Below are 12,984 nucleotides of genomic sequence, written 5' to 3' on the forward strand. Positions count from 1 at the left end.
GCCCGGCCCACTTCCCACAGTGCCCCCCCAGATGGCCCTCTGCACACATCCCCTGCCCACACCACCCCCACAGACAGCCCTCTGCCCGGCCCCCTTCCCACAGTGCTCCCCCAGACGGCACTCTGCCTGGCCCGCCCACGGCACCCCCCCAGACTGCCCTCTGCCTGCCCCCCTGCCAGCTAACCCCACTCACATGCTGAGCTCGTTCACCCCCAGGGCCGTCCCGTTGCTGTACACAAAGTACGCCTCCATCACGGACTTCTCCTGGGCCCTGCAGGATGCGAGAGGCCATCATATGAGCTGGGAACACGTCGATGCCAACCTCAGAGTACGGCTCTGCCACAGCCCAGCGGTGCCATCCCAAGCCCAGGGCCCCTGGCCCCTGCTTTAGCCCTTGTCCCGGCTCCCCGCATGTCCCGACTGCAGACACACAGCCCAGGGCCAGCCGCCACCAAGGACCTGGCCTTTGCCTGCCTTGTCGTCATCCCCTGCCAGAGCTACCCCCACCTACCTCCCCCTCCCCATCAGCCTGCGCCCCACCCCACCCCTCCCCCAGGATCCTGCCCCAGCCCCACGGCCTTGGCCACCCCTACCCAGCCTGTGCCCTGCCCCCTTCCCACGCCTTGGGCACCTGGACGATCTGGACTGCGATGCATCCGCCGCGGACTGGATCACTGCCACGTAGACCGTTGCCCTTGTCGCCACCGTCAGAGCCCTGGAGCAAGCAGGAGGGAGCCTGGTACATGAGCCGTGCCCCACGCCCGCAGCCCCAGGGAGCCCCAGTCTAGCTGCCTCATGGGCCTGGGGGCAGGTAAACACGTGCCACTTGCCAGAGCCAGGTGGGTGCATCCGCTTCTCTCCTCCGATGTCACGGGTCAAAGCTGGCCCGAGCGGGTGCCCCGGGGAGCCTTCTCCACTAGCCAGCAGCACCAGGTGGCTTGGGCATTCAGGGCCCCGCCAGTGCGGCCCGTGGCCCATGCAGCAAGGGGGCGGGGAGCTGCAGATCAGGGCTGATGGGAAGGTGGCACTGGACTAGCGGGGGGAGGGCTGTGTGGGAGGTGGGCACTGAGCCTGCCACATGGTCCTGGGTACCAACAGTTCCCTTTGTCACCGGGGGCACACCGCTGTGTCATCTGCACACACGCAGGTGCAAATGGCCGGCCAGGTGACTGGGCAGACGCAGGGCAGGACATCCCAGCCCTGCCGGCTGCCACACCCCGTCTGTGCCCCGCGCCCCTCTCACGCTTTGATCTTGTCCGAGTTGTCCTGCACTTCATTCACGGAGGTCGAGAACACCAGCCTGACCCGGTAGCTCTGGTCCACGGTGAAGATCTGCAATGGGGACAGGGGGGAGAGCGCCGGTGGGTGAGCCAGGCTGGGCGTGGGCACGGTGCCGTGCCCAGCGCTGGCCGCAGAGACGTGGCCGGGAGGGTACTCACGTCCAGCACAGCCAAGGAGCTGAGCGACTGTGTCCCGCCGTCCTGGGCCTCCACCGTCACCCGGTACCGGCCCTTTAACGACCCATCCAGGTTGCTTGCAACTCTGTCAGGACAGCAGGGTGTTAGATGCTCCCCCCAACCCAGCTGTCTCCCTGCCCCACTGCCCCCCAGGCCCAGCTACCCCTGCCCCACTGCCCCCCCAACCCAGCTTTCTCCCTGCCCCACTGCCTCCAGGCCCAGCTACCCCTGCCCCACTGGCCCCCACAACCCAGCTCTCTCCCTGCCCCACTGCCTCCAGGCCCAGCTACCCCTGCCCCACTGGCCCCCACAACCCAGCTCTCTCCCTGCCCCACTGCCTCCAGGCCCAGCTACCCCTGCCCCACTGGCCCCCACAACCCAGCTCTCTCCCTGCCCCACTGCCTCCAGGCCCAGCTACCCCTGCCCCACTGGCCCCCACAACCCAGCTCTCTCCCTGCCCCACTGCCCCCCAGGCCCAGCTACCCCTGCCCCACTGCCCCCCCAACCCAGCTCTCTCCCTGCCCCACTGCCCCCCAGGCCCAGCTACCAGGGATCCCACCCCCAGGCCGAGTGTCACTTGTGCCAGCCCTCTGCTGGCCCCCCGCCCCGGGGGCAGGAGCAGCATGAGCCGCGCCCCGTGTCCTGCCCAGGGCTGCCTGCTCCGCCCGCCCTGGCGCCGCCCCAGCGTTACTGGATGCTGCCGACGTAGACGTCCCCCTCGGCCGCCGGCACCACCTTGAAGACGCTGCTGAGGGTGTGGTTGGGCCCGTTGTCCTGGAGGAACACAACTTTGGAGATGGTGAAGGTGATGGCTCCCCGTGACCCCGTGTCGGCGTCCCTGGCCTGCGGCAGGAGACCGGGCATGTCACAGCCCCACCGGCACAGCCCCATGCGCTGGGCTGCACCCCCACAATGCCCCCAAGGGCAGCTCCCCCGGACCCGCAGCCTCCTCACCTTGACCACAGCCACCGGCAGATCCACGGGGGAGACCTCAGGGACCACAACTGCGAAGGAGACAGGGAGACGGCTCAGACACGGCCAGCGTGCAGCTCGGCTCCCAACGGCACACGGCAGGCTGCCAGCTGCAGCCGCCCCTCTGCTGGAGCCCACCCCGCTCCCGCAAGCCGCCTGGGCAGCCCTGAGCTGGGCACAACCGGGCACCAGGGCAGCACCCGCGTCCTGCTCCACACCCCAGGCTCCCAGCCCTGACCCTGCTCCCAAGGCTCAGGGCCCTGCCAGCGCGCTCAGGAGATGCCCCGCTCGCTGGGCGCAGTGACCTGGCCTCGCACCCCTGCAGGGCCGCTCCAGCCTGGGGTCCCACGCACCCGGGGCGGGGTCTCACCGAAGGTGTCGTTGATACGCAGGAACTCCGGGCTGTTGTCGTTCACGTCACTGATCAGGATCCTCAGCGTTGCTGTGAAGGACACGGAAGTGAGAGCCCCCGTCACAGATCAGGGGTCTCTGCAGCACCCCCCCCTCCCCCAGTCACCAGGCGCCTCTCCCAGCCCCTCCCCACAGGACCTTCAAAACCTTCCTCTGTCCACGTGCACCGATCCCTGCTGCTGGGGCCAGGGCAGCCAGGATCACCCCGCACAGCCGGCTCCCGCCCCCCCGCCACAGCGCCCCCTGTTCGGAGAGGCTGGGGCCAGAGTATTCGGGATCACCCCCCTCAGCCAGCACCCCGCCCCGCTCCCCACGGCGCCCCTGCTGGGAGAGGCCGGGACAGCCAGTGTCGCGCGGGGGCAGTGGGAGGCGAGGTCGCGGGGCCAGCCCCACCGTTGTTGCTGTAGGGGTTGCCCTCCTCGGTGCGCGTGTCCTCCACACGCAGGGTGATGGTCACCAGGTCGCACACCTCGTAGTCGATCTGCGAACTGTTGAGGAACACGGAGCCATTGGGCGCCAGGTAGAACCAGTCCTGGCACACGTGGCCCGCGCTCCCCGCGCCCTTGTAACAGGCCAGGCCCAGCTCCTGGAAGCGCAGGGAGTGGTTGGTGTCCAGGTCGGAGGCCTGCAGCGTGGTGAGCAGCCCCGGCTGGGCGTCCTCGGCCACGCTCACGTCCTGCAGCGAGGCTGGCTCCAGGGTGGGCGGCTCGTCGTTCACGTCCAGCACCTGCACGTACACCGTGGTGGACACCACGTTGAGGGTGTCGCCGGTGCCCGTGTTCTCCGCCCGCACAGTCAGGTTGAAGTGTGCCGGACTGAGCCGGTCATAGTCCAGCGCCACGTCCGGGTCCAGGGACAGGTTGCCCTGGTAGTGCCCCGGGCCCAGGCGGATAGAGCGCAGCAGGAAGCTGCTGGAGCTGCTGCCCAACTGGAAGGAGATTCGGTGATGGACCTCGGTCTGGTCTGCGTCCTCCGCCTCCACGCTGCCCACGAAGGTGCCTGGGGATGGGGAAACCGGTGAGCACCACCCATGCCCTGCCCTGCCCAAACCCCCGCTGCTCCCTGCCCGCCCCTGCCCTGGCCAAACCCCCGCTACCCCCTGCCCGCCCCTGCCCTGGCCAAACCCCCACTGCCCCCTGCCCGCCCCTGCCCTGGCCAAACCCCCACTGCCCCCTGCCCGCCCCTGCCCTGCCGCTGGACTGCCCACGCTGCCCTCTGCCTGCCCCTGCCCTGCCCAAACCCCCGCTGCCCCCTGCCCACCCCTGCCCTGCCGCTGTTCTGCCCGTGCCCCACGCTGCCCCCTGCCCGCCCCTGCCCTGACCAAACCCCTGCTGCCCCCTGCCCGCGCCTGTCCTGCCGCTGTTCTGCCTGTGCCCCACACTGCCCCCTGCCCGCCCCCCACCTCTCCCCACCCCGCCACTGGACTGACAGAGTCCAATGCCTCTCCACTCTGTCAGCCCTGCCCAGACCCCACTGGCCTGTTGCTGGGATTCAATGCTCCCCACAACTCCGCACCCGGCCAGGTGCCCTGTACCTGCCCGGCCCTCCCACACAGAGAACGCATACGGTTTGTTGAGGAACACGGGCGCGTTGTCGTTCACGTCCTGTGGAGAGAAACGCAGGCCACTACTCTGGGCCCTGCACGGTGCCCAGCTGGGCGAGGGGCAGACCAGACGTGGAGGAGGCAGACGTGTGCCCGCACTCAGCCCTGGGGCTGGGAAGGGGGTGCACAGCTTCCTGCCCAGCGAGGACACCAGGAATATTCTCACGGCTCCCCTGCCCCAGGAGACAGATTCGGGACAGGAGCCCTCTGCACCCCATCCCAGCACAGCCAGGAGCCTCAGCCACCCCAGCCTGGACCCCCTGACCCAGCACAGCCAGGAGCCCTGCCCAGCCCAGCCTGGCCCCCCAACCCAGCACAGCCAGGAGCCCTGCCCAGCCCAGCCTGTCCCCCCGCCAGCACAGCCAGGAGCCTCGGCCACCCCAGCCTGTCCCCCCCGCCAGCACAGCCAGGGTCCGTGCCCAGCCCAGCCTGGCCCCCCAACCCAGCACAGCCAGGAGCCTTGCCCAGCCCAGACTGCCCCCCCCCAGCACAGCCAGGGTCCGTGCCCAGCCCAGCCTGTCCCCCCAACCCAGCACAGCAAGGGTCCCTGCCCACCCCAGCCTGGCCCCTTCAACCCAGCACAGCCAGGGTCCCTGCCCAGCCCAGCCTGGCCCCCCTGACCCAGCACAGCCAGGAGCCCTGCCCACCCCAGGCTGGCCCCCCCAACCCAGCACAGCCAGGAGCCCTGCCCACCCCAGCCTGCCCCCCCCCCCAGCACAGCCAGGAGCCCTGCCCACCCCAGCCTTTCCCCCCGCCAGCACAGCCAGGAGCCCTGCCCACCCCAGCCTGGCCCCCCCCAACCCAGCACAGCCAGGAGCCCTGCCCAGCCCAGCCTGGCCACCCCAACCCAGCACAGCCAGGAGCCCTGCCCACCCCAGCCTGGCCCCCCTGACCCAGCACAGCCAGGAGCCTCGGCCACCCCAGCCTGTCCCCCCACCAGCACAGCCAGGAGCCTCGGCCACCCCAGCCTGTCCCCTCAACCCAGCACAGCCAGGAGCCCTGCCCAGCCCAGCCTGGCCGCCCTGACCCAGCACAGCCAGGAGCCTCGGCCACCCCAGCCTGTCCCCCTCAACCCAGCACAGCCAGGAGCCCTGCCCAGCCCAGCCTGGCCCCCCACCAGCACAGCCAGGAGCCCTGCCCACACCCAGCCTGGCCCCTTCAACCCAGCACAGCCAGGAGCCTCGGCCACCCCAGCCTGTCCCCCCCGCCAGCACAGCCAGGAGCCCTGCCCACCCCAGCCTGGCCGCCCTGACCCAGCACAGCCAGGAGCCTCGGCCACCCCAGCCTGTCCCCTCAACCCAGCACAGCCAGGAGCCCTGCCCAGCCCAGCCTGGCCCCCCACCAGCACAGCCAGGAGCCCTGCCCACCCCAGCCTGGCCCCTTCAACCCAGCACAGCCAGGAGCCTCGGCCACCCCAGCCTGTCCCCCCCGCCAGCACAGCCAGGAGCCCTGCCCACCCCAGCCTGGCCCCCCACCAGCACAGCCAGGAGCCCTGCCCACCCCAGCCTGGCCCCCCCCAGCACCGCACCCTCATCCCTCCCCGCACAGCCGGGAGCCCCGCCGGGGCCGGTTACCTCCACAGTGATGGTGACGTTGACGAGGGAGCTGAGCTGTGGCTCGCCCAGGTCATGCACCCGCACGGTCACCACCACCTTCCCCTGCAGCGCCCGCCCTAGGGCCTCGCGGTCCAGCGCCCCCAGGCTGCGCAGCACCCCCGTGGCGGGGTCGATGGTGAAGTTGGTGCTGAAGGCCCCGGGTTCCAGCTGGAAGCGCAGGTGGCTGTTTGCCGGTGCCGGGCTCGTCGTTGTCAAAAGCCTGGAAACGAGGCCGCCGGAGGGATCAGGGCCGGACTCAGGGCCCCCCATCACAGAGCTCCCCCCGCCCCACCCCACAAGCCCAGCAGCTCACGGTGCCTCATGCCCGGGAACCTGTCACCATCCTGCCCACCCCGCCCTGGCGCCCGTTACGGAGCCAGGGAGCCCTGACCCTTGGCCTCCAGCGGGCAGGCAGCGCTGCGGGCGAGAGGGGGCAGGGGCTCCCCACAGCCCCTGGAAAGCCCCAGCGCCGGTTAAAGGAGCCTCATTAGACGGCCCAGCTGAAGGGGCCGGCTGGAAGGTGCCAAGGGCCAGCTGGTCCCCCTGGAGACGTGGGGCAAGGGCATTGGCCCCCAGGGCTCAGCGCCACCTGGATCTGGACGCTGATGTTCTCCTGCCCCTCGTTGACGAAGACGTTGTAGGAACCGCTGACGACCGGGGCGTTGTCGTTGGCGTCCTGCAGGGTGATCTCGAGGTAGGTGGAGCCGGGTCATGCCCCCCCCCGTCCAGGGCCTGCAGGGTGGCGTAATAGACCGAGCGGGTCTCGCGGTCCAGAAAGCTGCCGTTGTGCACCAGCACCTCCCCGCTGCTGGCATTCACCGCAAAGATGTCCAGGCTGCGGGACACAGGGTGACCAGGTCTCTGGTTTTCGACCAGAACACCCGCTCCAAGAGGGACCCTGGCGGGTCTGGCCAGCACCGCCGACCGGGGCCGTTAAACGTCCAGTCGGCAGCGCTGCAGGGCTAAGCCAGGCTAGACCCTACCTGTCGTGGCTCCGCGCTGTACCCCGGAAGCGGGTCCAGCTCCCAGGCGGGGAGGGCCACAGGGCTCCGCACGCTGCCCCACCCCAAGCACCGGCTCCGCACTCACACTGGCCAGGAACCGCGGACAGTGGGAGCTGCGGGGGCAGTGCCTCCGGGCGAGAGCAGCGCGCAGAGCCGCCTGCTGTGACTTCACCGAGGAGCCGGACCTGCTGGCTGCTTCTGGGGGGCAGCGCGGTGCCAGGATAGGCAGGCAGCCTTACCCCGCTGCACCGCTGACCAGGAGCTGCCAGAGGGAAGCCCATGCCCCAACCCCGAGCCCTAACCCTCTGCCCCATCCCGGAGCCCCCTCCCACACCCTGAACCCCTCTGCCCCACCCCCAGCCTGGAGCCCCCCTCCTGCACCCCAAACCCCTCATCCCCCAGCCCCACCCCAGAACCTGCACCCCCCAGCCAGAGCCATCACCCACCTGCACCTCAACCCCCTGCCCCAACCTAGAGCCCCCCTCCAGCACTCTGAACCCCTCATTTCTGGCCCCACCCTGGAGCCTGCACCCCCAGTTAGAGCACACCCCCCCCCTTCCAACCCTCTGCCCCAGCTTAGAGCCCCCTCCCGCACCCCAACCCCCTGCCCCAGCCCTGTGAAAGTGAGTGAGGGTTTGGGAGGAGAGCGAGGCACAGAGGGAGGGGGAATGTAGTGAGCGGGGCAGGGCCTTGAGGAAGAGGAGGGGCTAGGATGTTTGGTTTTGTGTGATTAGAAAGTTGGCAACCCTAGCGGGACGGATGGACAGACAGACCTGTCCGTTCTCGGCACGCCAGGCTGGAGGCAGGGCGGGGGTCCCTGGAGACTGCCAGGCACAGTCCCACCAGCCCCTCTGGAGCCCGGCCAGGACCTCCCCATGGCAGTGAGGGGCACGGCAGGGTACGTACATGGTCTCGGGCAGCAGCCTGTAGGTGATCCTGCCAAAGCCGGCGCTGTCCGGGTCAGTGGCCTGCAAAAGCCAGAAGGGCGCACTGATCACAGCAGCAGCGGGGCCCAACCCCTGGGGGGCCATCGGGGGGCTGGACCCCAGCCAGAGCCCCCAGTGCCTGCCCCAACCCCTGAGTGCCACGGCCCCCGCGGGCTCCCTCACCGTGATGTTGCTGGAGATGACGGTGCCCGCCGGCTGTTCTCCAGCACTTGCAGCCTGTACGTGCTCTGCCCGAATGTGGGGCTTGTGGTCATTGATGTCGAGCAGCTGGATGGTCACAGTGGCAATGGAGCAGCAGTTCCCGGGGTTCCCGGTGTCGTTGGCAATGATCTGTGGGACAGGAAAGGGACCACGTCATCCCCAAACCCACCGAGCCCCCTACCCCGGGGAAGGGGCTGCGTCCCCCCCCAACCCACTGAGCCCCCCCTCCCCTGGGGAAGGGACTGCGTCCCCCCCAAACCTGCCGAGTCCCCCTCCCCTGGGGAAGGACTGCGTCCCCCCCGAAACCTGCCGGAGCACCCCCCCATACTCAGTGGAAGGGACCGCGTCTGCCCATCCCCACCCCTCACCCTGCTGACCCCATGAGCCATCCTTGGGGCTGCCTGTCACTGAGCTCAGGGGCATGAGGCTGGAGCTGCCCTGCCCACGCCGGGTGCCCGCCCGACCCAAGGAGCGGGGGGATGGCAGGTCCCAGCCCCCTGGGGCTCTGGGCTCGGAGCCAGGCCGGTTTGATGCGAGCGGGCGCCGGGCTCAGAGCCCAGGCGGGACGGCAATTCGGCCGAATGTTGCCAGGCACAAAGGAGGATCGTCGGGCAGCCCCGAGGGAGTGGGGCGGCATCTCCCCACCTCCCCAGCCCCACGGGACCCAGCTCCCTTGGCACGCTGGAGACAGCCTGCCCCCCGGACCGGCAGCTGGCTGGGCCCAACGCTGGCCCAGCCTGGCTCCGGGGCCTGTCCCCTTGCACCCCTCCGGGGCTCTCACCTCCACAGTCATCACGTGAACCCCGCTCGTAATCCACGGTGCTGGGGTCCTTCACCAGGACCTGCACCGCCCCCGTGCCCGTGAGCCTCGAGGGGGAGACGGAGAAGGAGGCGGCGTCCGGGCCCTGCAGCCGCAGCTCAAAGGCACCATTGGAGCCCTGCCCGGGAGAGAGGAGGGCGAGAAACCCGGCAGCTGGGGGCCTGCTCCACACCGCGCCAGACCCCACGGGGCAGCAACTGGGTGGGGGCACTGGTCCCGATCCTGACCTGTGGCCCCCACTACCCCAGCCCTGCTGATCCCCTCGATCCTCCCAGTCCTGACCCCCCAGCCCTGCCGACGGCCCTGATCCTGAGCCCCAGGCCCCACTATCCCAGCCCTGCTCCTGAGCCCCAGGCCCCACTATTCCAGCCCTGCTGATCCCCCCGATCCTGACCCCAGCCCTGCCAATCCCCTTGATCCTCCCGATCCTGAACCCAGCCCTGCCGATGGCCCCAATCCTGAGCCCCAATCCCCCGCTATCCCAGCCCTGCTGATCCCCCCAATCCTGACCCCCAGCCCTACCAATCTCCCCGATTCTGACCCCAGCCCTGCCAATCCTCCCCAATCCTGACTCTAGCCCTGCCGATCCCCCTCGATCCTCCTGATCCTGACCCCAGCCCTGCCGATGGCCCTGATCCTGAGCCCCAGTCCCCGCTATCCCAGCCCTGCTGATCCCCCCCAATCCTGACCCCAGTCCTGCTGGTGGCCCCAATCCTGACCCCCCAGTCCCCGCTCTACGAGCCTGGCCGATGCCCCTCTATCCCACTGCACAGGGTGGTGGATGCCTGGGGCAGGGGGCAGCCCAGAAGTGCCCACCTTGTCAGGGTCGTGGGCCACAATGCGGAGGCCATCCACGGGCACCCTGGTGGAGGAATGCTCTTGGAGGGAGCCCCTGAAGCTGCTCTGGGGGCTGGCTGTGAAGTCGCAGGCGGGGAGCTCGCACTCGTAGAACTGGGGCGTGTTGTCGTTTACATCGGTCACCTGGATGGTCACCGTGGCACTGGCCTGAGCCACCTGCCCGTAGATGTCCAGCTTCTCCTCCTGCACCTGGGGGTGGAGAGGACAGGCCAGGTCAGGCTGGGGGCAGCAGAGGGGGTGAGGGGTTGGGGGAAGGGAGGATGGGATGGGTCAGGCCGGGGGGGGGGCAGGGGCACTGGGGAGAAGGGGAGGGGATGGGTCAGGTGGGGGCAGCAGTGGGGTGACGGGTTGGGGGAAGGGAGGATGGGATGGGTCAGACGGGGGGGGCAGGGGCACTGGGGAGAAGGGGAGGGGATGGGTCAGGCCGGGGCAGCAGAGGGGTGAGGGGTCGGGGGAAGGGAGGATGGGATGGGTCAGGCGGGGGGGGGCAGGGGCACTGGGGAGAAGGGGGAGGGGATGGGTCAGGTGGGGGCAGCAGAGGGGTGAGGGGTTGGGGGAAGGGAGGATGGGATGGGTCAGGCAGGGGGGCAGGGGCACTGGGGAGAAGGGGAGGGGATGGGTCAGGTGGGGGCAGCAGAGGGGGTGAGGGGTCGGGGGAAGGGAGGATGGGATGGGTCAGACGGGGGGGCAGGGGCACTGGGGAGAAGGGGAGGGGATGGGTCAGGTGGGGGCAGCAGAGGGGTGAGGGGTCGGGGGAAGGGAGGATGGGATGGGTCAGGCAGGGGGGCAGGGGCACTGGGGAGAAGGGGAGGGGATGGGTCAGGTGGGGGCAGCAGAGGGGTGAGGGGTCGGGGGAAGGGAGGATGGGATGGGTCAGACGGGGGGGCAGGGGCACTGGGGAGAAGGGGAGGGGATGGGTCAGGTGGGGGCAGCAGAGGGGTGAGGGGTCGGGGGAAGGGAGGATGGGATGGGTCAGGCGGGGGGGGCAGGGGCACTGGGGAGAAGGGGGAGGGGATGGGTCAGGCCGGGGCAGCAGAGGGGTGAGGGGTCGGGGGAAGGGAGGATGGGATGGGTCAGGCGGGGGGGGGCAGGGGCACTGGGGAGAAGGGGAGGGGATGGGTCAGGTGGGGGCAGCAGAGGGGTGAGGGGTCGGGGGAAGGGAGGATGGGATGGGTCAGACGGGGGGGGCGGGGGGCACCGGGGAGAAGGGGAGGGGATGGGTCAGGTGGGGGCAGCAGAGGGGTGAGGGGTCGGGGGAAGGGAGGATGGGATGGGTCAGACGGGGGGGCAGGGGCACTGGGGAGAAGGGGAGGGGATGGGTCAGGCCGGGGCAGCAGAGGGGTGAGGGGGTCGGGGGAAGGGAGGATGGGATGGGTCAGGCGGGGGGGGGCAGGGGCACTGGGGAGAAGGGGAGGGGATGGGTCAGGTGGGGGCAGCAGTGGGGTGACGGGTTGGGGGAAGGGAGGATGGGATGGGTCAGACGGGGGGGCAGGGGCACTGGGGAGAAGGGGAGGGGATGGGTCAGGCCGGGGCAGCAGAGGGGTGAGGGGTCGGGGGAAGGGAGGATGGGATGGGTCAGGCGGGGGGGGCAGGGGCACTGGGGAGAAGGGGAGGGGATGGGTCAGGTGGGGGCAGCAGAGGGGTGAGGGGTTGGGGAAGGGAGGATGGGATGGGTCAGGCAGGGGGGCAGGGGCACTGGGAGAGAAGGGGAGGGATGGGTCAGGTGGGGGCAGCAGAGGGGTGAGGGGTCGGGGAAGGGAGGATGGGATGGGTCAAGACGGGGGGGCAGGGGCACTGGGGAGAAGGGGAGGGGATGGGTCAGGTGGGGGCAGCAGAGGGGTGAGGGGTCGGGGGGAAGGGAGAGATGGGATGGGTCAGGCAGGGGGGCAGGGGCACTGGGGAGAAGGGGAGGGGATGGGGTCAGGTGGGGGCAGCAGAGGGGTGAGGGGTCGGGGGAAGGGAGGATGGGATGGGTCAGACGGGGGGCAGGGGGCACTGGGGAGAAGGGGAGGGGATGGGTCAGGTGGGGGGCAGCAGAGGGGTGAGGGGTCGGGGGAAGGGAGGATGGGATGGGTCAGGCGGGGGGGGCAGGGGCACTGGGGAGAAGGGGGAGGGGATGGGTCAGGCCGGGGCAGCAGAGGGGTGAGGGGTCGGGGGAAGGGAGGATGGGATGGGTCAGGCGGGGGGGGCAGGGGCACTGGGGAGAAGGGGAGGGGCGATGGGTCAGGTGGGGGCAGCAGAGGGGTGAGGGGTCGGGGGAAGGGAGGATGGGATGGTCAGACGGGGGGGGCGGGGGCACCGGGGAGAAGGGGAGGGGATGGGTCAGGTGGGGGGCAGCAGAGGGGTGAGGGGTCGGGGGAAGGGAGGATGGATGGGTCAGGCGGGGGGGGGGCAGGGGGCACTGGGGAGAAGGGGAGGGGATGGGTCAGGTGGGGGCAGCAGAGGGGTGAGGGGTTGGGGGAAGGGAGGATGGGATGGGTCAAATGGGGGGGCAGGGGCACTGGGGAGAAGGGGAGGGGATGGGTCAGGCCGGGGCAGCAGAGGGGTGAGGGGTCGGGGGAAGGGAGGATGGGATGGGTCAGGCGGGGGGGGGCAGGAGCACCTGGGGAGAAGGGGAGGGGGATGGGTCAGGGTGGGGCAGCAGAGGGGTGAGGGGTTGGGGGAAGGGGAGGATGGGATGGGTCAGGCAGGGGGGCAGGGGCACTGGGGAGAAGGGAAGGGGATGGGTCAGGTGGGGGCAGCAGAGGGGTGAGGGGTCGGGGGGAAGGGAGGATGGGATGAGTCAGGCGGGGGGGGGCAGGGGCACTGGGGAGAAGGGGAGGGGGATGGGTCAGGTGGGGGCAGCAGAGGGGTGAGGGGTCGGGGGAAGGGAGGATGGGATGGGTCGGGGGGGGGGGCAGGGGCACTGGGGAGAAGGGGGAGGGGATGGGTCAGGCCGGGGCAGCAGAGGGGTGAGGGGGTCGGGGGAAGGGAGGATGGGATGGGTCGGGGGGGGGGGGCCAGGGGCACTGGGGAGAAGGGGAGGGGATGGGTCAGGCCGGGGCAGCAGAGGGGTGAGGGGTCGGGGGAAGGGAGGATGGGATGGGTCAGACGGGGGGGGCAGGGGCACTGGGCAA

At 70.4% G+C, this 12,984-nt stretch overlaps 1 protein-coding gene across 1 annotated transcript in view; it reads right to left on the reverse strand.

The window, feature by feature from the left end:
* The window catches only part of CDHR2 (cadherin related family member 2), a 31,201-nt gene that overhangs the window by 4,973 nt on the left and 13,244 nt on the right, over positions 1–12,984 (reverse strand). The window contains 20 exon segments of the mRNA XM_077824650.1: positions 194–271; positions 632–715; positions 1,244–1,332; positions 1,440–1,542; positions 2,149–2,300; positions 2,412–2,461; positions 2,800–2,871; positions 3,234–3,839; positions 4,375–4,444; positions 6,018–6,230; positions 6,232–6,258; positions 6,628–6,747; positions 6,750–6,873; positions 7,949–8,010; positions 8,152–8,186; positions 8,189–8,234; positions 8,236–8,319; positions 8,972–8,992; positions 8,994–9,128; positions 9,827–10,057. Of these exon segments, the coding sequence (XP_077680776.1) occupies positions 194–271; positions 632–715; positions 1,244–1,332; positions 1,440–1,542; positions 2,149–2,300; positions 2,412–2,461; positions 2,800–2,871; positions 3,234–3,839; positions 4,375–4,444; positions 6,018–6,230; positions 6,232–6,258; positions 6,628–6,747; positions 6,750–6,873; positions 7,949–8,010; positions 8,152–8,186; positions 8,189–8,234; positions 8,236–8,319; positions 8,972–8,992; positions 8,994–9,128; positions 9,827–10,057 (2,402 nt within the window).

The sequence above is a fragment of the Eretmochelys imbricata genome, chromosome 8, assembly GCF_965152235.1.
Source record: "Eretmochelys imbricata isolate rEreImb1 chromosome 8, rEreImb1.hap1, whole genome shotgun sequence".
Taxonomy (NCBI): Eukaryota; Metazoa; Chordata; order Testudines; family Cheloniidae; genus Eretmochelys; species Eretmochelys imbricata.